Source organism: Mastigoproctus giganteus, chromosome 9 (genome assembly GCF_048544385.1).
Source record: "Mastigoproctus giganteus isolate SK-2022 chromosome 9, ASM4854438v1, whole genome shotgun sequence".
In the NCBI taxonomy this organism is placed as follows: domain Eukaryota; kingdom Metazoa; phylum Arthropoda; class Arachnida; order Uropygi; family Thelyphonidae; genus Mastigoproctus; species Mastigoproctus giganteus.
In genome coordinates this window covers 124,176,822-124,204,233 of record NC_143583.1, presented here as the reverse complement: position 1 = coordinate 124,204,233, position 27,412 = coordinate 124,176,822, and the positions used below count along the sequence as shown (strand labels likewise).

Here is a 27,412-nt window from a genome sequence, read left to right as displayed (position 1 = left end):
TGGGATACTGATCGGTGTATTGCTAGTTCATTGACTGTAGGTTTCTATTGCATGTTAGCACAGTTTTGGCCCAGGTGGCAAAGGAAATATTCGGTTCTATGGATACATCTGTTTGAGTTGCAGCTGAGTGACTGTTTCTAGTAACTGATGTGTATGATTGGCTAGACATGGTTAGCAGTATTTGCTTTCTTGCTTCAGGGTATGTGACTTTATGCTCCACTTCATAATTCTGGATATTTTCCAAAGGTGTCACAAACTTTAGAAAATGTTAGATGGATTCCTTTATAGTTTGGGCAAATAGGAGTGGAAGCTCTACAGTCTCCTTGAGAATGCTCCTTGGAACCAAAAACAGGACACACGGCATCACCTCGGCATGCTGTCTGAGAATGGACGTACTTCTGGTACTTAAAGCAGCGAATGGGATTCGGTATGTAAGATCAAATCTCACAATTTAAGTAACCTGCTTTAACATAAGATAGAAGAGTGAGTACTGCACATAAAATGGACCTAGTTGGTAGTAGGTTGCCATGTTTTATGGTCATTATTCTCTGTTCATGAGTCACTTTTTGTTTGCTAAGCTCTTATACTATTTCTTCTTCAGAGACAGTAAGTCCCATTTGCTGATAATGCCTTTAGAGGTGTTCAGAGTGCAATGGGGAGTAACTGACACTGGAATACTGTTAAATGATGTTAATTTTAACAATTTTTCTGATTGACTTGGCTTGGAAGCTTCAATTAGAAGGTCTCCAGGTTGGAGACATTTGACCATTTTAGGAGCTTCAACTGATTCTGAACATTTCTGTATTAGAAAAGGTGATAGCTTGCTGACAGGTTGTATGGATAATGAGAAATGCTGGCATATCTGTATTCTGTTTTTCCATCCATAATCTATTTAGACGATTTAAGTCATGGTCTGAGACTGTTATCAAGTCTGGAGCCTGTGGGCTCTAGTGGTGGATATAAATCACAATCCATTCTTGCTCCTTTTAGACCTCGAAGAGGGAATTCCTACTGCCAGGTTACCGGCCCCGCCACGTGGAGGCAGGAGTGGTGCCAAACAGTGACAAAGCCATCAGGAGAAGAGGAGAGCAGTAATGTTGCTAGCAGAAATGTTGCAAGCAGGGTTAGCAGTAACGTTGCTAGCAAGTGAAGCAGTGATATTGCTGAGTGAGGGAAGCAGTAAGGTTGCAAGCCATCAGCAGACATTGCAAACAGAGGAGGGTTTATGAAAGCACTAGTAGTCACCCTAAGAAAATGTTGGAAAATCACGCTAAAAAGATTGCTTGGCACCTGGGGCCTCAAGCCAGGTAGACGAACAGGAGAAAAAAAAATGGAAAGGAAGGAAAGGGAAGAAGCGGGCTAATGTAGGTCAACATTTCTCAGCCACTGCAGTTTAAAGAACCAAGATGGTTCTTTAAACTGAACATTCTAAAAATTTCAAAATATTCTTTAACCTTTTTGTGAGTGCATACTGAGTGGCCACTTTATTAGGTACAACCTAATAAAGTGGCCACTTAAAAGCAAGTAGGTCCCCCTTTAGTCCTCAAGAACAGTATGGAATCATTATGGTATGGACCCAAAGAAGAGTTGAATGCACGCCAAAGGGATGCTGGTTCTTGTTGACACAACTGCTTTCCACAGTTATTGAATATTGGATGGTTACAGAGATCTTTACTCTAAAGAGCTCATTCCACTTCATTCCACAGGTGCTCAATTTTATTGATATCTGGTGACTGAGAAACTATTGCAGTAGGCTGAATTCACTGTTGTGTTACCAGAATCAGCTCTGTGCAATTCTGTCTATGTGACATGATACTTTATCCCATTGGAGATGGATAAAGTTCTCCAGACTGTTCTGAGGGCTGATGTGGGAGACCTACTCACTGTTAGGTAGTGTACCTAAGAAAGTGGCCACTCAGTGTACACTTATGAAAAGGTTAAAGGAAGTTTAGAAATTTGTAATTTAAAGAACCAATCTTGGTCAGCCATGTGAGATACAAAAACAATTTACAGATAACCTGTGACATCCAAATGCTGTTCCACAGATATCAGGGAGCCCAATGCATCATGAATAGGGTGACCAACCATCCCGAATTTTGCGAGATATCCCAATTTTCAGCTCTCTATAGAGGCATCCCAAAAGAACCCTAGGTGGGATGCCATTTGTTCAAATTTATCACATAATTTAGTAATTATTTAGTACGATATAATAATAGATCGTACTAAAATTCATTAACTAGCACAACATGAACGTGTATAGAAAGTTTAAATAAAATAAATCTACATCTTCGATGTTTATTTTAAAAATTTATTTTAAACCTATTTTAAAAATTAATATGTCAAGATATACCTATATAGGTATAATAACCAAGAGACATGTACATACATTAATATTACAAGGTATTTTGTAATCTGATGGACCAATGAAAAAAATACAAATTTCTTTGGTTGTGTACCGATTTTTTAAGGTCGATATCCCGAAATTGGCTGATCAAAAGTTAAGTCACCCTAATCATGAAACACTTCCCACACTTTATACATTGCCACCACAGACTTCTATTATCGACACCCAGTAGGATGGGTCCAAGGATGCATGCTATTTTTGCCATATTCTGGCAATTATTTTTCCATCCCTACACTATCTAGCATCGTTGTGTCTGAGCTCACTATAATCATACCTTCCAATTTTTGTTGACAGGTATGGAAGCTGATTCAGGTGTCCATCACAATAGCCTATCTGTGACAAGGTATGATGCATTCTGTTACCATTGTGGTACTGGGTTATTTAACTGACTTGGAGGATAACAGAAATGTTATCCTCCAACTTTTTTGCAATTGGGTCTCCAATTTTGTCTCTGACCAACTACAAGTGATGGTACATGACTCTGTCTTCTAACTTCTTCAAGAATGCTGGTCTGTCAAAAGCCCAATGTGAATCATGAAACCTCTCCACACCATTATACTACACCAGCAGCCTGCATTCTTGACACTTGGCAGGTTGGGTCCATTAACTCATGCAGTTTTTGCCATACTCTGGTCCTCCAATCAGTAACCAGAATTTGTTAGACCAGGCAATGGTTTTCCAATTCTCTACTGTTGAATGTTGGTATTCACGAATGCACTGTAACCCAGTTTGGTCTTCAGCTGTGAAATGTATAATTAGGTTTGCATTATGAAATGCCTCTGGTTCCCTGAGATGTTATTTGACTGACAGTAGCATTTGTTCCCAATATAGGCTGCCAAGTCTTGTCAATCTCCACTGGCTATTCACATGAATGAGCTGTTTCCAACTCAATAACCAAATAATAACCAATGGCTGGCTATTATTTGGTTATTGAACCAATGTCTATACAGCCGAGACACACTGGTATGTGAAACTGCAGCAAGGTTGCAGTTTCTGAAATACTTAATGGTGCATCTGACACCATGCCATATTCAAAACCACAAAGCTTTTATCTTACCCATTCTTATACTGGATTACACACATACAGCATGCTACAAACAAGTGATACCATTACTGAAGGAGCACTCATGAAAAAAGGTAGGTGTACCTAATAAAGTGGCCACTCTGTGTTTTTGCATGTGAGACAAGGAATATGAACATATCGCTCACTGGCTGCAATAGTGACAACTCAAAATTTTAATTTTTGAGTTAATACAACTGATGAGGTTGGGATAGTGGACTCAACATTTATGCAACAACAGTACAAGTGAGATCAATATTATCTCGCTACGTGACACAAGTGTCATTATGCTATCTGAGTTTTTACTGCTTCGAGAAGCGTCAACAGTGGCATTTCTTCAGTGTGCCCCAACCTTGGGACTGAATGGAGCACGGTCTGTGTGCAATAGTGATCTTTTTTGAGTTGTGCCAGCATTGTAATGCAATGCAAATTTCTTGTTGTAGGTCATACGCAAAATGAGGGTGACTGTGCAACTTATTATTATAGAAAAATATTAAAATATCACTAAAGTCTGATCCTGTATTCATTCCATCACAATATGTTACATTAGGTAGAACTGCCAGAGAGACAGGAAACTCTTTCAAGGTGACAGAGATAAGTCACTGCAATTTTTACAATCTGAAAGATTTTGCCTGATGCGCTTCTATGAAATTTAATGAAAATACTGATGAAGTGAAAATCAATGACATTGCTAGCTTTAAAGCAGAAAAGCAGCATTTGGACTCTTTATTTTATAAAATATCAACAGAATGTTATAAATCAGTTAATGTTAAAGCTAGTAAAACAAGAAAACCTTTGGAAACATTTGTAGATTTCGAAGTGAAAAAGGCTACAAGAGTTCCATTCCGATTTTGAAAAAGAAGCACAGTGAGCTCCACTGTTTGTTGAACAATAACACAATTCCCAAATGTCATGCTAGCTTTTATGTCTAAAAGTTAATTTATGGAAGGAATAAATTTTTCTAAGAATGACTTAAATTCTTCCATTTTGCTTGTTTGTACACCAATAATTACATACTAACTTCTTGTTCTTATTTATGCTTTACCACAATTATGTTCTCAAATATTAAAATGTAGTTTGTACATGTTCCTGAGTTTATGAATATAAATAAAGCTCCTGTTTAATGGTTTTTTTTTTTTTTTTTTTTTTTGTCCTTCATCCTAATTACCTTCCATCTTTAGGAGACTCAAGTCACAAAGTTACAGTATTCTGGTTACCCATAAGGGAATGTTGATCAAGCCAGCCTAATTTTGAGTACCACTGGGTATGATAAGATGAATCACAATATATTTCAACAATCACAATTTCTTTAATTCTAAACAAACTAATTTTAAAAGCCAAATTTTCCTCATCAATTGTCTCAGAATTCCGATTTTTGAGTTATACCACTATTGCAACTAGTGACTAATATTTGTATATATACATTTTGAAGGTTGTTTCAAATGCCATATTTCAATGCCCAATGTCTATATATAGAGGCTGCACATATATAGACATCAACAAATGTCTATACAGGCAGTTCTCGCTTTATGAGTTCCCGGGTGTACGAGATTTTTTTCCCCAGGTATCAACAAAATCGAAAATATGAACATTAATTGCAAAAAATGAATGTTAAATATTCATAATATCAAAGTCCAAACCACGTGCGTAGCTATACGATACAGTGTACCCCGCTTTATGATATTAATCAGTTCCAGAGACATCATCGTATCGTTAAAATCGTATCGTAATGTGAATCCAATAACACATTGTTTTTTGGTAATTCGTTTCAAGATCTCAGAAGTTGAAATTTTCGCTGTATAACTAAGCTATTTATCTCTCTAAAATGTAATTGTTAAGGTCACGCTCGTGACCTTAAGGCCATATAAAAGGTTGTGAGCGCGGTTTGTAAATTGTATTAGTTACCAATTCAGATGACTTTCATCGTTATCATATGTTCCGTTATAAGAATAAATTTTAAACGCCTTTGTGATATTTTTCTAAAGCACATTTGTGGAGGTAACAACCATAAAACAATAAAAACAATTTGCACTTTCCAGTTTATTGGGCTTTTCTGTTACTGCAAGCAATTATAAATGGGTAGTAAACTCAATATTTTTGCATTTGCGAAAATACCGATAGCTGGAATTGTGTAGTTTTTACGTTATTATGACGAAATATATTTCCCCTTTACTGAAATCTTCAATCATATAAAAAACATAAATAAATTTTCAGAATCTTCTCTTCGTTCCTTTTTTTTTAAGCTTTGTAAACTTGTTACTCCATGTGAATCATGTTAGCTGCAATTTGTGCTAAAATGCTTATGCATTAAAAAATGCTTATGCATGCAATCATGAAATTTATAATTAAAAGAGAAGGTTATCTTGGAAACAAACGCCTCTTTAAACATTTCTGAAGAAGACTCCTTGTGCAACAAACCAACGAGTGCCGAGCCAATAATGAGTGATCAACGAGTGTGCATTTAGTCGAAGAATAAATGAACATAAATAAATTTTCATTTATGTTCATTTATAAATGAACATAAATGAAAATTTATTTATGTTCATTTATTCTTATTAAATTATTCTAAAATTTAATATTCTTGATGAAGAATAAACATTCTTTAACATTTGTAAGTCGTAAATAATTTCTCTATTATTATAATTTGTTTGATTCTACAAGCTACGTTTTCATTTCTTTCGAAAAATCAATCATTGTTTAAACAAACTAATTAGCTAACTAATTTCACTGTTGAGAACGTAACCCCTATTTTTAACCTTACGTCTTTGGGAAATCAATTCTCACTTTATGAGCGTGCACTAGGAACGAATTAACTCGTAAAGTCGAGAACTACCTGTATATGTGCAACCTGTCTTGAAACTATAGGAATATGCTGATATACATTAATTATATTTAAAATTAATAGTAGCCATTTTTATATTTACTATGGTTTAAAAATCACTGTAGAGGGCACGACCTTTCAGCAAGCTTCTATATTATGTGGACTTAAACAAGTCAATATTAAAGAAATTCTGGGAATTCAGACCCAGAAGCTGATGAAACTGAATCAAGAAAAAGAAATGATGAGGTCTTAGATTTTTTTTTTTATATTATAGTTTTCCCCGAAAAATTTGATTTTATTTTTTACAATAATCTCACTCCAACGTCTTGCTATAAAATCAAAATAGTAAAACATTAATATTTAAAAGCATTTATGACCATAGTTTTTCAGATTTTATAAACTTCCAAATTTCTTGGGGGAAAAACTGTGGTTACATACTATCCAGAAATTCACTACAGAAGAGGTTAAGAAAGAAATTGAGTAATTCTTAACTGACGTTAGGCTTCTGTTGTGGTTTTAAGGGACATCAGCATCTTGAGACACATTTTATGCCTGTACTCGTATATTCACAAGCCAATATCCATGTGCCAACTATTCAATCTGACTTTCATCTTATTGGCTTTGTAAATAAGTCATGTGACCAAAAGCACTTGACTTTTAAGAACTTGACTTTTTTTTTTTTATGATGGCAATGCTGAAAACATAAATAAGAGCAATGAAAAATGGGTATTACAATATAAGCTAACTGAATCGTTTCCAGACAAACAAATCACTTGTTATGGAGAACAAATGAGATATCTATTAGCATTATCCCTTGATAATGCATCAGCCATATATCATTTGTACATGGATAGTTAATGACTTGTTACAATACATAATGATTAATTGAGTAACACGGATATTGTAATAATATAAAATATATTACAATATTCATGTAAAATCAGTATTATTACAATACCAATATTACATGAATTGTAATAATACTAAAGCCATGATAAATTAGAAAAATGTGGTTGCAAAATTCTAGTTTGTTTTGCAGAGTGACAAATCAGAATTTCGTTGGCAAAAAATTTTAATACCTCCACACTAGACCAACAAATCAACAGATGATTAAAAAAAGCCAGAATAGGCTACCATCACTAATAATTCAAATCCTGTCTTTTCTAATCACCAGACAAATAAATCTGCTACTGAATAAATTGCAGGAGCCCATGCTTTTATAAATAGTTGACTGGGGTTATTTAGTCAACATATACTGTGAATTTTATTTAAAAATATGAAATTCTGCATACAAGGTGTCTCAGATATATAAAATGGCTGAGCAGAAATTTTATCTTTTATATAAAATGTTGAAAGAAAAAGATTTAATATATTATGACAAAATATTTCTGAAGTTGTGCAATATTACTCATTTCTTTACAAAAGATATCATTGCACCTGGTGAGATCGGCAAAAGGGCATCCACATGAGGAAAGACTTCGATTATGAGGGTTGCAGAGCTTGGAAACTAGGCACCTTAGAGGAGATGATTGAGGTGTTTAAAGCTCTGAGAGGCATAAGTAAAATGAGTGAGAACGAAATTTTCACAGATATATATGATTCAAGAACTATGGGCCATAAATTCAAGTTATGGGGAGGGGACATGCTTAGACTGGATTTGCAGGAAGTTTTATTTTAGCCAGCAAGTTACAAATAAATGGAATAAATTATCTGCATGGTTTGTAGAGGCTGACAATTTGGGGAAATTCAACAGTCAGCTGGATAGTTACCTATGGGAAGAAGGAAACACAGGTTGTCTATTTCCTTTTTTTTTTTTATTAATTATTTATTTATTTTTCCTACTTATTTTATTTTTTTTGGCTGGTACAACATAAGCCACAGGCTTCCTTGTGCCATGTGGCTATTACTAATACTAATACAGTTGGACCTCTCTTTAACAAAGGCGCCTCTGTAGCCAGGTGGGAAGGAGCAGCAGTGCGTAGCACACGCTTCTTGATTACACCGGGGTTCGAGCCCGTCACCACAAAATACGGAGGATGCGGAAAGGTCAGGGATTGACCACCGCATATTCTCGGAGCAATATGGCCTTAGTTGCTAATGCTCCTAAAAAAAAAAAAAAAAAAAAAAACCAAACCAAAAAAACTCTTTAACGAACTTCCATATAGCAAACTTTTTTGATTTCTCCTTGGTCATTATATTGAAATAGTTTTCGTATAACGAGGAAATTTTTCATATAACGAACTGATTTCGAGACCTGGGTACCAACTGTTTGCACCTCTAGCCTCTAGGCAATAAAGCTAATGCTGTAGAAAGCACAATTAAGAACTAAAAGCATTAATCCCTTTAGCTTTTAATAGTTAAAGGCTTTAATTCCATGAATTAAGAGCTAAAATATTTTACAATTTAATGGTGCCCGTAAAACCCTGCAGGAGGAAACGGCCAACCATGGAACAGGATAGAAAAAGATGGAAGTTTGGGAGAGGCCTTTGCTCAGTAGTGTGTCAGCAGTGGCAAAAAAGAAGTAAAACCTATACAACTTATACACTACTATGCCGAGAAGTCCCACTGGTCAGCTGTTCACAGCCATTGACAAAGATTAAGGCATATTCCCGACGCAGGCATTGGCTCTGGTCAACCTATTTTCTACCATAAGAATCATATTAGGGAATTAGGAGAGAGTGATTTTCCTTTATCTCAGAAATTCATCTGTTGTTTCGAAGAAATGAGTCATCCACACTTTTACTAAATTTCACCTGTCTCTGTTTACATGGTACCTACAAGTGGTCCCTAATTTCCACTTTTTGTTAACTGCTGTGCAAATAACTTTACAGTGTCCAAGAGGAAAACCTTGACTGCAGTGTGATAAAGTGGAAATGCTTAATAGCGTAAATCGCGGCGTTATAAAAAAAAGAAATCACTTTAAAATTTGATGTCCCTGCCAGTAGTGTGTCAACAATTCTGAAAAACCCTGTTTCGATTCTCAAACTGTTTGAGGAAATGGGACCCAGTCGGAAGCGTGCGAAATTATGCCTTTGTGAAGATGTAGATGAAGCAGTTTTTAAGTGGATGAAGTTGATTCGAGACCAAAACATGCCGATATCAGTGCTATTAATAACAGAAAAGGCTATGGAGTATGCTTCTTTTCTGGGGCACAAAACATTCCAAGCCAGTTCTCCAGTTCTGGTCAAATTTAAAGAGCATCATGGCTTACTTGAAAAAGTAATTTCTGATGAAAGTGGAGTTGCAATCGAAGAAGACTAAAGAAACAGTTTTGAAAAAAAAAAAAAAAAAAATATGGAGGACTACGAGTCCAAAAACATATTCAACATTGATGAAACAGGTCTAGTTTTTAAATGTTTGCCAAACAAGACACTGATTTTTAAAGGTGATAAAATGTTAGGTGGTAAAAATAATAAGGAGAGAATTGCACTCTTGGTTGCAAATATGGCTGGTAATGAAAAACTGAAGCTTTTGGTAATAGGCAAAAGTAAATAACCCTGATGTTTCAAAGGAGTAAAGTCGTTAGAGTTGAACTACAACAAAAAATCTTGAATGACAAGCGAAATTTTTGAGCAGTGGATTTTAAATTTTGATAGAAAGATGACGAAGAAAACAAAAATCACGTTGATTGTCAACAACTTCCCTGCCCACCTTCACTCAGTAATTTCGAAACTTACAAGTGTGAAGCTTGTTTTCTTCCTTCTGAATAACTCATCTTAACTGCAGCCAAGGCATTATCAAGAATTTGAAAATGCACTACTAAAGGAGCATACTGAAAAAAAATTATACTGAGAATAGAAACCAACCAAACAACCTATAGATTCTGTTATAGATTTGTGGATGTGCATATCAGAGTTGGCAATAGTGTGGAGTCAAGATGTGACAGAAACGATTAAGAATTGTTTCACAAAAGTGGGTTTTGCTATGCTAATTAACAGAGATGAGAGGGATGAACTACTAGAAGACACTGAGCAACCTTGGGAAGAGTTCTAAGTGAGGTTTGATCAGTGTAGAAATTATTCTTGTAGAATTTTTAGGAGTTGATAATGTTGTCATAGTAGCTGAATATCTGAGTGACTAACATTTTGGAGTGCATTTAAAGAACCAGTGACAATATTGACGAGTTGAATGAAAATGAGGGCAATATTAAACCTTCCAAACAAATGTTGGCAGAATTTGAACCTTTGCATCGATGCTTTCAGTGGGAAGAAAATGTAACAGAAAATATCTGAGTGTTTAAAGTTTAAATAAATGTGAACATTTTTATGAACAGTGTACAATAGAATCCGGAGTACAACAAAAATTAACCAAATATTTTATGACATAATTCTTAAGTGTACTAATAAATTGTGGGCATCATGTAAGTAGTCATTTCTTAATACATATGTAGTAAGAAATTGTTTTAAAATGTTAGAAAATTTATTCATTCCCACTTATTTTCCATCTTTTACTATATTTCTGAATTTACAGTGTTTTTCATTGTTGAAAAGGTCATATTTCTTTATAATGAAATTTCTGTATAATGAATGTTTTCAAGGGAACGATCAATTCCGTTATATAGAGGTTTGGTTTGGTTTGGTTTTATTGGTGCATTAGCTACTAAGGCTATAATGCGCCAAGACCAGGTCATTTATAAAAATTTTTAAATTTTCAGTGACCTAATTAGTTAGGTCACTATGTCAAAAGGTATAACAAATATATAAGAAAAAAATGTAAAAATTTTATATACAAGTAAAAATATTTATTGTTTTTAAAAAGCTAAAAACAGCAGACACATTGTCATTGTCAGATAAAATCTGACTGAGTGTATACGGCTCAGTCAGATGAATAAAAGCGGTAAAACGGATATTGCTAAAATCTGGATATTCGACTAAAATGTGTAAAATGTGTAAACTGTCAATTTCCAATAGCAAATATGCAACCATATTGAGGCACCTTTTGCAGAGGAAACCAATTTGCAATTCAGTACTACTAAAAAGATAACATAGAATGGTTATATTATTAAGGCTGTTCATGTACATATCTAGACCAAAAGTTATAGGCAAAACCTATACCTAAAAGTTTTAGTTTCCTGATCTTTCACGATAAGGATGTGCTGTATATGCATACTGTGGAGTATAATAAAATTTTGCAATGTATGCTTTTAAAAGAAAGTACAGATAACCAATTAAAAAGCAGAGAGCAACTCAATGCAGAATTTTAATGTAATACAGCACTATATGAAATCAAAAATATACTGTAAAAAAGGGGGGGGGAGGGTCAATTTATATGGCAAATATATACTAAACAAGAATTTAAGCAAAACCTGGAGGCTGACTTATACACCAGTACTACTATTTAGAATGAATAAATCTAAAACCAATCAGTTATATTATCAATTTTTAATATGGCATTGACTCATTAAATCAATTTGAATAAAACATTTGAAAAGAAATGAAATTTTTTAAAAATTTTTCTTTAAGAAATCTTGCGATCATTTTTGAAATTGATTTCTTTAACTTAATAAGCTTGCCATGCCAAATACATAAGAAATACATTGGTAATGATCATGAATCATGCAAGGCCTTGATGTTTATTTGAAATAATCATTATTTCCCCATGACAAGAGGTGATTGATAAGATGGATTATCAGAGGTTAACTTGTTAAGGAGCCTGTTCAGAATCAACCTTCAGGTGAGAAGCAAAGTTACATCTCAACAAATTAAGTGCTCAGAAGACTGATAAAGGCAACTGATAATCCAATCAGATGATTCACTGATGATAGCAAGATCAGGTGCTGGAGGAGCATACAAAATGAGCCAGTATTAAGTACCCAAATTAATTTTAGGTCAGCAATGTTTACTTCCATGTTAGACAATTGGCTTGAGACAAGGTGAACTAATGAAAAAAAAAAAAAAAAAAAGGAATACTAATGTGGAACATGTTGAAAAAGTCAAATGTAGTTTAAACTCGTTAATAGTGTTCTTATAAGAAAAACCCCAAACTAACTTAAATTCAAAGGAAAGTAATTCACTATTACAAATACAGTGGTATCTTGGTTTGCGAGCATAATTCGTTCCGGAAACGTGCTCGTAATCCAAACTACTCGTATATCAAAGCGAATTTCCCCATAAGAAATAATGGAAACCCATATGATTTGTTCCAAAACTCAAAAATATTCATATACTGTGAAAATGATTAATACAAAATACATACCTTTTTATATTTTTAATATTTAAATTTAATATACATAAAGCAATGAATTTATTAATTATTGGGTAGGACGACTTTCAGTGTCACTAACGGAATCACTGCTATCTGTTGACTTTTTCTTTTTGTGCGACTTTAACAAGGAACCTATCCAATGACACTTGCTTTTGCCCCCTTTTAAGGATTTCACGGAAATATGACATTGCATTGTAATTAAACAGATTCATCGCTCACACTGCCACAGCCGTATTCGGGTGGTGCTTTTCTACAAAATTTTGCACTGATTCCCACATTTTACACACCTCCCTAATCTCATTTGAAGAGAGGGATGTCTCTATTTTTTTCTCTTCCTCCTCAGATGAGATCTCTCCCATAACCTCTTACTGTTGCTCGCGCTGCAGATCCATCAGTTCGTCGGTTGTAAACTCCCGGCCATGTTCCTCCACCAGCTCTTGAATGTTGTCCTTATTCACCTCCAGTCCCATGGTTGTCCCCAAGGACACAATTTCATCGACAACTGGCAGCTCCTGTTCATGAGCAAACCCCTCAACGCAATCAGACCACAGTTTTCTCCAAGCAGAATGCAGGGTTCTCTTGGTGACCCCATCCCAGGCTTTATCGATGATCTTGAGGCAGTTTACGATGTGAAAATGATTTTTCCAAAACTCTCGGAGGGTAAGGTTAGTTCCTTCGGTCACCTCGAAGCATCGCTGAAATAGTGCCTTGATGTAAAGCTTTTTAAAGTTCGAAATGGCCTGCTGATCCATGGGCTGGAGTAATGGAGTAGTGTTGGGAGGAAGGAACTTGATCTTAATGAACTCGAATTATTCCAGTAAGTCATCCTCAAGGCCTGGAGGATGAACAGGAGCATTATCCATAACCAGCAAAACTTTGAGTGGCAGTTTTTTTTCTAAAAGGTATTTCTTCACTGCAGAACCAAAGACCTCGTTGATCCACTTAACGAACAAGATACGAGTGACTCAAGCCTTGCTGTTAGACCTCCACATAACGTTTAATTGGCTCTTCTGCACTTTGCATTTCTTGAAGGCTCGTGGATTCTCAGAATGATACATGAGCAGGGGCCTGACTTTGAAATCACCGCTTGCATTAGCACACAGCAAGAGGGTGAGACGGTCGTTCATGGGCTTGTGACCAAGCATTGCATTCTCTTCTCCTGTAATGTAGGTCCTCTTTGGCATCTTTTTCCAAAAAAGCCCTGTCTCATCGCAATTAAAAACTTGCTGTGGCAGGTGACACTCGGAAAGCATGAGCTTCTGGAACTCGGCAATGAACGCCTCAGCTGCCTTAGCGTCCAAACTCGCAGCCTCTCTGTGCCTCACAACACTATGGATGCCACTTCTCCTCTTAAAGTTGTCAAACCATCCCCTGCTTGCCTTGAAGCCTTCTTCGTTTTCTGTAGATGTACCTGGCAGTTTACTTATGAGGTCGGCATACAAGGCCTTTCCCTTCTCACAGATCAAGTTCTCGGTCACAGTATCACCTGCTAGTTGCTTATCATTTATCCACACCAAAAGTAACTTTTCTACATCTTCCAGAATACGTGGCCATTGCTTTGATATTTTCATGACTCCTTTTGCTACATCTATTCCTTCCCTTAGTTCTTTCTTCTTCTTTAATATTGTGCAAATCGTTGACATAGACTTCTTATAAAATCTTGCGATGGCAGCCACTTTCATACCTTGTTCGTGCTTCCCGATGATTTCCTTCTTAATTTCTACCGTAATCATCTCCTTCTTCTTACCGCCTTCCTTTTCAACCCTTTTTTCATTGGGGCCATTTTCGTAGTGTACAGTTAATAAAGAACAGTCACTACATTTGAACACAAAATAAAAAAATGCTTCACGCACATACACGTGGTCACAACGCTAGCACGAATGTTCACTACAATGTTGACTGTATACGAATGAGGTGTGCCGACTGAGATTGAGCATGCGGGACGATTAATAAAGCACAATTACAAAATGAGGAGGCACGCTTGATACACATAAACAAAGCTGCGCGCATATAGCAACTGAATAAACAACACCGTAAAGGCAGAGATACACTATTAACTCCTCACATTTTACTAAAGCACATTTCTAGGGGTTACTACCATAAAACAATAAAAACAATTTCCAGTTGCGTTTCTGCTAGTGGAATCTGTTATAAACTGGTAGTAAACTCGATCTAATTGCATTTGCGATAATACCGATAGCTGGAATTGTGTGGGTTTTTACGTTATTATGGTGAAATGTGTTTCCCCTTCACTGATATAAGAAACATAAATACATTTTCAGAATCTTCTCTTCATTCCTATCATGTTGCGTTCGGTTGGGGTGATTCTGCGTTCGACTGTCATTTCTTGTAAACACAAAGGCAAATCATGCATAAGCGAATTCGGTTCATGTTATATAAGATATTGTTCCCCTATTTATAAATTGTGTATGATCGAATTCGTGTAGTGTAAACACGTGTTATACGAGGACTGACTGTACTCTTATTGCAATACCTTGCTCGTTTATCAAGTTAAAATTTATTAAAAAATTTTGCTCGTCTTGCAAAGCACTCGCAGACCAAGTTACTTGCAATCCAACGTACCACTGTAACAGAAAAAAAAAAAAAACTGTAAATGATTTAAAATGAGAGAAATCTTACCATTCAGGGTTATGGTCTGTGTCAGATTCTTCAAAATCTGGTTTTTGACGTCTTTTTTCATACACAAAAATGATTGTACATAAAATAGCCACTTCACTACAGATTCCAAGGAAAGGCCACAAGGCCGCATATTTATCTAAAATGATAAAAAATAAATAAATAAAAAGCCTATTTTATGGTTGAAGTACACTATGCAGTATAAATGTAACCTGGCAGTGATTGCACTATTTACACCTCTCTAACAAAAGTGGTCACAGTTCATCTAAGGGGTGCATGATTTTTTTTTATTTTGCATTATGCTTGGAGAATACCAATGTGTGACCTTTTACTAATGGACTACATTAATTATAATATGAAATTTATCTTTTAATTCAAAACTTGAAAATTATGTTTTTTTTAAATGTGCAATTTTCAGCAAAACAAAATTTTTATTACTTCGATTCAAAATTTAAAAAATGTTATAAACACAAAATGTAGGCATGAAATTATTAGTCACTTCCATTTTCTAGTTCATAAATTTGTTAAGGTTACAAAATTTCAAACCTGCCCATGTATACATATTTCTGCATATATATTATGTATACAAATTTATAAAAAAAAAAAAAAAAAAAAAAACTGTACACACTTACTGGCCAAAAATTAAGAAACCATTTACAATTGGTGACAGCAGATATTTAAACATACAGTATCCAAATGTAAGTTGCATAAAGTATGATCACAAGTTCTTGATATGGATATTTACTGTACACTTTCCTGGTGCTTCTCAGTTGATCCAGTCATGGGGAAGACAGATGATCCAACAATAGCACCTTCCCAATTTTCAGAAGGGTGTTATTATCAGAGCACATTTAGCAAGAGCACAACTGAGAAAACAAAGGGAAATCACTGGTGTGTTTAAAGAAACTACCTCAAAAGTATGAGTGGAAGACGAAAAGAGAATGCAGCTCCAAAAGACAGAAATAATGCAGAAGTCGTTACTTCAAAAATGAGGCCACAGGAATTTAAAGCAATCTGAGTCAAAATAGAAAGCCCAGTGTGTTGTAAATGATTAAAAAATTCAATATAGGCAAAGAGAGACCCATTTCCAACCAAACTATGATGGGAGTTGAAGAAACTGGGTGGAGCCATGTGCCCATATGAAATCCACTCCTTTCTGTTAAAAATCAAATAATTCAACTGGAGTGGCATCACCAAGATCAGACTGCAGAATAGCAGAAAAAGATCACATGGCCTGACAAGTCCATGTGATCCCAAAAAAAAAGTGAGTCCCAACTCACTTTTTTTTTTGCACCAATGGTAGGGAGAAAGTGTAGCATAAACCTCATGAAACCATGCATCCAGACTGTCTTGCAACCACTACTCAAGCAGCAGGGGTTGGTATCATGGGAATGCTCTGTTGGCATGGATCATTAGAAGGTTGTGTTACCTCCAATGAATATCTTTGTTGTATCAGACCAATTTCACCCTTCAAATGCTCCATTTTTATCTAAAAAGATTCTTTCAAAACGACAACACAACTATCCGCTGTGCAAAAATTGTATCTGAATGGTTCGAGAAACATTTCCAAGATTTCCAACGTCTAAACTGTCTAATGCTCTGTATCTGAAACAATTGAGAACATGTAGGATATATTAGAAGGGGCAGTTTGACTTCTGTGAAGCCAAACTGCCCCTTCCAAATCTGGAGCTAGAATCCCTCAGATATCTAATGGAATCCATGCCAAATGTATACAGGCTGTAATTTAGGCAAAAGGTGGTTTTACTAGATATTGAATAAAAGTTTAATTTTTTGGCAGAGGTGTGTGTGTGTGTGTGTGTGTGTGTGTGTGTGTGTGTGTGTGTGTGTGTGTGTGTGTGTGTGTGTGTGTGTTGCACATATGGGTATTAAAAAATGTACACAGATACATAGCAGATATATACAGTGTACACTTATTGTGATCATGGTAATGTTATCAATCTTGATGAAGTTCTGATCAGATGCATGGTACATGGACAAAGCATTAATAAATAAAAAAAAAGGGTAATCAGCACTTCAGTTTATGTTATCATTTTTTAACCCTTATTAGGGTTTACACATGTACAGTGGAAGTGATTATATAACATCCTGTTTGTTCTTGAACTCTGAAAGATTGTGGCTCTAGTTACTGCTGTTGCTTTACACAACTCATATGGCTGTTGCAAAGTTCCCTTTTCTAATTCTTGATTTTATTATTTTATTTATTTGCAGTTCCATTTTTAATGATGACTTTCTCAAAGAAATAGTGGACCATCAAATTGAAGTATTCTATATTGCTTGATTTCATGCTTTCTTTCTCTCCACACTTTCACCTTTTTATATACACATTTCTGTTCTGCATCAGTAAACAACACTGAACAGCTGCATTCTTGTTTCATTGGTTATTGTGATCACAATAAGCTGTATCCGCTGTATTTACTTGGGGGGGGATTAACACTATTGGAATGTAACACCACTATTAAACAAAAAACATTGCAAAAAGTAGTTGTGCAATGTCTGATAGATGCTTTCATGCAATTACACTCTGAAAACCATAAACTTTCACCTCAAAAAGTGGTCTAGTAAAACTGTCTACAATTAGGAAAGCTGAAGGTTTCAGTCATTAACCTTGAAATAAAAATAAGAGAATTCCATGAAAATATAAATAAATAAAAAAACTGGGCATTTCAGGGGCTCAAGTACAAATATATGCTGCTCATATCAAACACACACTATGTTATCAAAAGTACGGAGACAGAAAAATCCCATGATAGGTAGAAATATCAGCTATGTTAATGACATCAAACGTATCATAATAGCACATGAGCGGCAACTGAACTGTAGAATACAACTCATTCAATTTTATATGAAATGCAGCAGAAGTCAGCAAGTTAAATCTCAACTCTGGACAAACAGCTGAATGCTGTCGATTCAAACCGAGTCGAACCAAATTTAGTCGATTTATTAACCAATTGTTATATCAAATTATCTTCTATAAGTAGATTATAGACCTAGTCAGGATCCTTAGTTTATTCTAAATTGAGATAGCGAGATTTCGAAGCTAATCAATACTTACGAGTCCGTAGAAATACCGTTCGTGAATTCCCGCCATTTTTACACGATAGCATAAGCTTAGTGTAGTATAGTGCATAATATAATATTGTCAATTAATCAGTAAATCTATTAATCTTGATAAACTTTATTGTCAATTAAATTGTATTTTTAACTCTATAAATATATATAACGACTTAATCGTAACAAATAATTAATACATAACTATAGTGGTACACGTGATACGGAAGTTGTATAAAGGGAACACTAGATACCGAAAAAAAAAAAAAAAAAAAAAAAAAATATATATATATATATATATATATAATTAAATTAAAACGACAGTAACTGTAAATAAGTAAATAATATTTATGAGTCAATGCAGTTGCAAGCAATCATGCAAAGCACCCATAATGTCTATAATATTACAGATAATAGAAAGAATAAGCAAATAAATCCAACAATAATACCATCAGGGACCTAAGATAACGCAAAAAAAAAAAAAAAAAAAAAAATTATCGCTTTTTACCGACAATCTAGATGACGTCAACTGGGGCCAACCACCCAGAATGAAGGCAAAAAACGACAAGAAGTTCTCTGTTTCTGTGATGATCAATATATGCTAAGTAATTTAAATCTAAACCAAATGTAAACCACTATAGGCCTAAAGTAAATCGAATATAAAACGAAAGATGATAATAAAATTTAGCATTATTAGAATCCAAGGTAAGAAATATAAGTAAAATATAAATGTAAGCATATATTAATCATCGTTGACCCGACAGAGAACGTAATTTAATGATTAAAATAAGATTAAATATATAATACATACTACATATTGACCGTATCTAGGACATAATGTAATAGTCGTCAAAATAATATGTGGTGCCCCCTATGTGATGGATACGGTAAAAATAATTAATTAAATTAAATTAACGCATTGAGAAACATGCAGATAGTAAGAAGAAAAACTAAAGGAGTAGGAATAATAGAACCTGAACTCCACAAAGGCGAAAAATAGTGGTATAGATAAGAAATAGTTTCTCCTACGTCCTCGGATTGCCCTAATAATTTCGGAGAAATAAAAATAAAGAGTGTAGGACAGTTTAAAGACATTACAAGATATAAGTTGTGGCTCGGGTATGCCCGGGATCGCAAACCCGTTCCTATAGTAGGACCCTGAGCTGAATTTGCATGTTATCTCAGCGTGAACTTAAAAGTAAATTTAAATAAATTTAACTATATTAACTATATATTAAAAAAAAAAAAAAAAAAAAAAAATGATACACTGTAATTTGCAAGCCGGTGGGTACAAGTTTTCTACGCCGTAAGACACCAAGAATGCAAAGTGTATCCTATTTACATATATACATGGCACTAAATATAACGATTATATTGAAAATTATATTAAAACAATAGGTTCAGAAAACAAATTTTTGAAATTAATAATGCTTATTGCTTTCCTGAAATGATATTTCAGGTAAGCGATGGGGAAATTATTATTGATCAACTTGCCGTACAACACTGTTAAGCCCGCTGAACAATTTTTATTACTATTGCAGATATAAGCAATCCTTAGGCATTGTGATAAAATTATATTAGCATGCACTGATTTTGATATATTAGATTTCCAATTTGTAAGGCTTACTACGTTAAAATTGAATGCATCTCTTTTATTATATACGTTTACGTCTATATTATTATTATGCAATATTTCTATATGAAGATCCAGATAGTTTGCTATAGTATCAGAACTATTAGTTTTTTCCAATACAAGTTCTACTGGATATAATTTACTGTAATCCTGGACAAAATGTGGACAATTAAAAACACATATATCATCTACGTATCTATATATAAGTAGGTTATCTTGGAATTCTCTTTCTGTATAATGTAGATAAAGGTTTGCAATTATGCTTGATGCTGGACTTCCCATAGGGGTGCCAGTGACTTGCAAATATAACGATGTTCCGTCATATACATAATTATTAAAAATGCATAATTTTATTAGAGTATCCCAATAGGTTAAATCAACCTTTATAGCACTTTTATTTTCTAAATATAGTTTCTGGAGGACGACTTCTAAGTTATTAAGATTAATGCTAGTAAATAGACTGTTAAAGTCAAATGTTTGTATTTGATGAATATTGTTATTTTTTAGAGCATTTATAATAGGTAAGTTATTATTTATTATAATAGTTTTATTTAAGTTATTTAATATAATTTTAAGTAACTTTTCTAACGTTTTTCCAGGAAATTTAGCATAACTATCTCTACATGATGTTACGAATCTAAAAGCAATCGGTGTTTTATGAAATTTGGGTATGCCATATATAAATGGAAATTTTAGGTTATTATACTTTAATTTTAATTTTTTATGCAATGCAAATAATTTTTTGATGATTATATTATGGGAAGATGCTATCTGTTTATATGTATGGCTAGACTGTAGTTCATTTTTAATGATTTCTATATAATATGATTTACATATGATTGCATAATTACAAGCAGCTTTGTCAACGGGCGTAATCACAAAATGTTCATGTATATCTTTGAGCTGCCTATTTATTAATTTGGTATTATATAGATTATCTTGTATGAATTTCAATTGATTATATTTGCTAGATATGATATTTAGCATTGTAAATAGCCACATGTGGTATGCCTCAACCGGTATGTTATGGTTGTATGCTGATTTTATACAATATTTAAGTAAATCTAGATATAACAATTTTTTAAAATTAGATTTAGTAATAGGTAAATTAGGTCGAAATTTAAAACCCAGTGATAAAATATCTCTAAGTTCAGGATATGGAATTATATCTAAATTGCCGGTTATAATGTGATTATGGTTAGGATCCACGTATCTATGAAATGAAGGTTTGTGGCAAACACATGTATCCTGTCCGATGTTAATATTGTGAAGATTTGTAGCTATTGTTTTATAGTTACACGCTTTAAGACCAAATGGTCTAGAATATCTAAATCTGATATTAATATGTAAGTTATTAATAGGCAGCAAGTCATTACGTAAATTAATAGTTTTATGTATATCTAAATCATCCATTAATTTGTTTTGAAAGTATAAGATAAGGACAGAATTTTCTGGCTGCTTGTTAACATTCAAAATATGACATCTGAATTTGACAATGTCTGATATGATGTGCATAAGATGAGAAGATACAAAGACGTAATCATTGGTTTTTCTATTTAGTGCTTTGAGTACACTAAGTTTAATACTGAAAAGTGTGTTATGAATTTTACTGATATTTATAGGATCCGTGTCCCACATTTTGAATAAATCTATGAAGTCTCCTAGATGTTCTCGGTTGCTATTATGTGTGTTGGATTTTCTATATTTCCTATTGCGATTATATTTACCAAGTTTGGCAATTTGAAACATGTTATAAACGCAAATATCTTTTAAATTATTCGTCAAATATTTTTGATTAAATTTATTATTTAGACCGTATGCATATAGTGTTTTATATTGTAACATGCTAATATCTTCTTGCAATAATCTATCATTTGCGTTATTACTATCTGCATGTTTCTCAATGCGTTAATTTAATTTAATTAATTATTTTTACCGTATCCATCACATAGGGGGCACCACATATTATTTTGACGACTATTACATTATGTCCTAGATACGGTCAATATGTAGTATGTATTATATATTTAATCTTATTTTAATCATTAAATTACGTTCTCTGTCGGGTCAACGATGATTAATATATGCTTACATTTATATTTTACTTATATTTCTTACCTTGGATTCTAATAATGCTAAATTTTATTATCATCTTTCGTTTTATATTCGATTTACTTTAGGCCTATAGTGGTTTACATTTGGTTTAGATTTAAATTACTTAGCATATATTGATCATCACAGAAACAGAGAACTTCTTGTCGTTTTTTGCCTTCATTCTGGGTGGTTGGCCCCAGTTGACGTCATCTAGATTGTCGGTAAAAAGCGATAATTTTTTTTTTTTTTTTTTTTTTGCGTTATCTTAGGTCCCTGATGGTATTATTGTTGGATTTATTTGCTTATTCTTTCTATTATCTGTAATATTATATATATATATATATATATATATAACATAACTGTTTTGGGATATAACTTATGGATTTAATTTTTGTTTTAAATTTTATTGAATTAAATTGGAATCATGACTCTGACCAGAGCAGCAAAGCAAAAGGCTCAAGCTAATGGGAGTGCTGTGGTTCAGGGGAGAACTGAGGGGGGCAGTTGCCCTCTGAATCACAGTCTATTAAAATGCACTGTTTGCTTGATGTTTGCGGAGCAGTCGGATACGGGACATGATACTGCCAAGGGGGATGTCTTTGTGTGTGCACGATGTAAGGAGTGCAAGGAAATCAGGCGACAACTCAGCGTTGTTATGGGCCTTTATGAGACCTTGAAGGACAGGGTGGATGCCCTCGAAGGAAATAAATTGAGGGGCCCATCAAGCTCTCAGCTGCCCACATCAACGCCAGAGCTTGCACTTGGTCATCAGGCAACACAGGGGCAGCCCCCTAGGCAGAATGCGCTGGTCCCACAGGAACTAGTAGTTGTTGGTGACTATTGTCAGGGAAACGGGGAACATGCTTTGTAATAAGGATAGGTGGAATAGGACCAGGGTATGTCGGCCAGGGGCAAAGGTTGATGACGTTGTAGAGCGGATATCATCTTTTAAGGGCACAAAAGGTGATATAGTTGTACACGTTGGCACTAATGATATTAAGAGTAGGAGACCGGCGGAATTACTTAGCAAGTACAGGTCACTGTTGAAAAAAAGCCGTGAATTAGGGTTGAACTTGAAAGTGTCTGCAATTCTGCCCAGACACGATAGGAGGGAGTATATGATGAGAGCCTTGTCGATCAATTCGGCCCTGGAAGGATTGTGCAAGGCTCAAGGGGTAGAATTTTTTTCAGTCTGGACTGTACTTGTTAACAGGAGAGATTGCTTCTACAGGGATGGGATACACTTAAATAGAAAGGGTGCAAGAATTTTTGCTGATGCTGTCGAGGCAGTGTTAGGTGGGTCGGAAAACTGCTAGTTGGCGGGGGATACAAGTACTAATAGATTAACAGTAGCCACTGGCAGAGGTGGAAGTGATTCTTGCACTGCTTCTATTCAAATGAGCAGAAGTCTGAAAAACAAGATGCAGGATATTTCAGAGACTGCTGGTAGTCATTGCGTTACAAGTAAACACATGGGTTGTGTTAGGGTAGCTAAGAATAGAAACAGGTGCATGTATACCTGCGTGTACACCAATGCTAGGAGTTTGGTAAATAAATTTGATGAATTTGAGGTATTGCTCAAAACATCAAAGGCAGATATTGTTGGGATATCAGAGACGTGGTGTCACACAGATATAAGTAATGCGGAACTGGAATTTGGGGAATACAATGTATATAGAAAGGATAGACAGGACAGGAGGGGAGGAGGGGTTATGCTATTAATTAAGAAACACATAAAGTCAAAGGAAGTGAAGCCAGTTGACATCGATGGACAGGGCAGTGTCGAGTCAGTTTGGTGTGACATAAGCATAGGGAAATCAAAATTGAGAGTAGGAGTGTGCTATAGGCCTAATGACTCTGATGAGTATAATAATATATTGTACAGGGAAATAGAGTGGGCCAGTAAATCAGAGAGTCTTATAATGCGGGATTTTAATTTCCCAGATATTGACTGGAATTTGTGGGTTGGTCACTCGCACACTAGCAAGGCTTTTGTGGATTTATTGGATGATTGTTTTCTACATCAGCATGTTCGTGAGGCAACAAGAGGGAGCAATACTCTTGATCTGATTATCAGTAGTGATTCTTCATGCATTAAGAACCTGCAGATAAATGAACCACTAGGTGGCAGTGATCACAGTGTGTTGAAGTGGGATTTACTCAAGGAGGTAACTACCATCAGAGGTAAAGGGAAGGGTTTTTGTTTTCGTAAAGGCGACTATGATGGTCTGAGACAGTATTTAAATTCTATACAGTGGGACCAACTGATGATGTTACCAACAGCAAACTCAAAATGGGAAGCATTCAAGGAACTAATCTTGGTGGCTACCAGGCTTTACATACCAACTAAGAAATATTGTTCAAGGTTTAGGCCTAAATGGTTGTCAGATGGACTAATGAGACGTGGCAGAGAAGAAAAATGCATGGGATACATACAAATTAATGGGTGACATGGAAGCCTATGATAGATATAAGTTGGTCTGTAACCAAGTCACAAAGGAGATTAGGCAGGCAAAGGCAGACTACGAAAAATCCTTGGCAAAGGATGCAAAGAAAAACAGAAAGGAGTTCTTTACATACTTGAACTCGAGAAGGAAAGGGATGAATCAGATTGGTCCACTGGATATTGATGGTTCAACAGTTGAGGATCCTGCTCAGGTGGCTAACAATCTAAACGAGTATTTTGCATCTACATTCACGCATGAGGAGTTATTCAGGAAGGAGAATGATGTAGGTAAAGTAAACATTGGCAGTGAGCTGGATGATTTTGTAATAACTGAGAGGAAAGTGGAGGAGAGATTGTTGAGGATAAACATAAAAAAGGCACCTGGGGTGGATGGGATCTATCCAGTTATATTAAAGGAGGCAGCAAAGGAAGTATGCAAACCCCTAGCCATAATTATGAGAGCTTCTTTGGACTCAGGGGAGGTACCCATAGACTGGAGATGTGCAAATGTAACCCCAATTCACAAAGGAGGATCAAAGGCTGACACAAGTAATTATAGACCTGTTAGTTTAACTTCTGTTCCAGGTAAATTAATGGAGGCACTGGTTAAAGAAGCACTGCAGGATCATCTAGACAAGAATTCAGTTATAGCTCAGACGCAGCATGGTTTTGTTAAGGGCAGGTCTTGCCTGACCAATTTGATTGGATACTATGATGTAGTCACAAAAGAACTGGATGCAGGGAATAACTTTGATATTATATATTTGGATCTTAGAAAGGCTTTTGATACTGTTGCACATGGAAGACTGCTGCACAAATTGGAGCAGTGTGGCATTGGAGGCAAATTGCTGCTATGGATAAGGGGATGGTTGAGTGGCAGAAGACAGAGAGTGGTAATCAATGGACACTGCTCAACGTGGACTAATGTTATTAGTGGAGTTCCTCAAGGTTCAGTGTTGGGTCCATTGTTGTTTTTGGTGTTTATGAATGATATTGATGATGGGATATCAAGTTTAATGTCTAAGTTTGCAGATGATACAAAGGTTGGCAGGGTCGTTAAGGACACTACTGACGCTATGCTGCTGCAACAGGATCTGGAAAGGTTGAACAGATGGGCTGAGAGGTGGCAAATGAAGTTTAACATTGACAAATGTAAAGTACTACATATGGGTAACAGTAACCCCAGAGCAATGTATCAACTCTGCGGTACTACACTGACAGTGGTGGAGAATGAAAAGGACCTGGGGGTAATTGTGCAGGCAGATATGAAGTTCTCTGAGCAGTGCAGACGAGCTGCAAGAGTAGCTCATGGTGTCTTGTCAATGATATACAGGAATTTTTCTAGCAGGGATAAGGAGGTGATTATTCCCTTGTATAAGGCAATGGTTAGGCCACATCTTGAGTACTGTATACAGGTCTGGAGGCCTCATTTCAAGAAGGATGTAGAGCTGCTGGAACGGGTACAGAGAAGGGCAACAAGATTAGTAAATGGAACAAAGGGTTGCTCTTACGAAGAAAGGCTTAAGTTTTGCAAATTACAGTCTGGAGACTAGGCACCGGCGAGGTGATCTGATAGAGGTGTATAAGGCTTTGAATGGTTTGAGCATGCTCAATGCCAATGGGATTCTTCATCTTTCTCAGAATAATCACCTCAGAGGGCATAAATTCAAATTGAGGAAGGACGGATGTCGGATAGATGTGCGGAAATTTGCCTTTGGCCAGCGGGTGGTTGGTTGGTGGAACCGACTTCCATCACTTGTTGTTGAAGTTGATAGCCTAAACAAATTTAAAGCTCAACTGGACAGGTATTTCGAACGAACGGAGGGGTGAAATGGGAGAGAGTTTTTTTTTTTTTTTTTTTTTTGGCTGATGCTGAATAAGCTTGCTTTCTTGCATCATATGCCTCTACTAATGCTAATGCTATCAGACTTGGTGTTAGTCTACAAAGGAATTGATTGTGAAGATATTTTACAGGCAATATTAATATTTGCTGTATGAGTAATACACTGAGCGGCCATTTTATTAAGTACACTTATTTAATAGTTAGCAGGTCTCTTTAGCTCTCAGAATAGCAGTATTTGCTGTGGCATGGACTCAGAGAGGTGTTAAAAGCACACCACAGGGATGTGGTTCACATTAACTCATGTTGCAAATGAATGGTTGCAGATCTCTACCCCAAATATGGTTCAGTTGTCAACTGCAATACCCAAACTGTGACAAGGTACAATGAGTTGTGCATTCTATTATCAATGTTGTACTGAGTTGTTATATAACTGGCTGTAGCATTTCTATTACTCTGCACAAGTTTGGTGAATCTGAGGCAGTTGCTCTTGATATCTCAAAAGCTTTTGATCACATTTGTCATAAAAGTCTTCTAACCAACTTATGGATTTCAACTTTTTTTTTTTTTTTTTTTTGTAATTGGGTCTCTGATCATTCACTACAGGTGATGGTAGATGTTGTTCAGTTCTGTCTTCTAATCTTTTCCTCTTGTATATTAATAGCCTTCTTCTACAGACTGGTAATCCTAACCATAGTATACTGATGATAGTATGCTGCATTCACCTTTAGAATATCCACACTAATCACAGGTAATTCTCCAATGGCATGGAAGAGGGAGAGAAAAAAAAAAAAAAAAAAAAACTTGGCTAACTTCAATCCATCTAAAACTCAGTCCTGTCATATTTCTGGCAATAAAGAGTCTACTGCTCCTACATTCATCTTCAATGACACTCAAATTTCTAGACAAGATTACATATTCTCTATTAAGGATTATCCAACTTTTAATCACTCTCCTGGCAAAAATACTGCTAGATACTATATCAAAAAAGAACTGGAGTATTTTTTACTTTTGTTCTAAACAACTACTCACTCTGTACACATCTTAAACTTGCCATACTATGGTATATTGCTTCCACATCTGAGGTGGTGCCCCAAAAACCTCCCTCAAGCTTCTATATTTCACTCAAAGCATTCGGGTTTATTAATGACCTGCCTCCTACAGTTTCTCTCGATTCTGTCTTATAGATTCAGTTTCTGCTGTA

General features: G+C 35.3%; 1 protein-coding gene across 1 annotated transcript in view; it reads right to left on the bottom strand.

Annotated features, from left to right (window-relative positions):
* Positions 1-27,412, bottom strand: part of LOC150080702 (neuroplastin-like) — a 178,770-nt gene that overhangs the window by 6,669 nt on the left and 144,689 nt on the right. Inside the window, exon 9 of the mRNA XM_090381942.1 lies at positions 15,130-15,265. Coding sequence (XP_090238068.1) covers positions 15,130-15,265 — 136 coding nt within the window. The remainder of the gene's footprint in view (positions 1-15,129; positions 15,266-27,412) is intronic.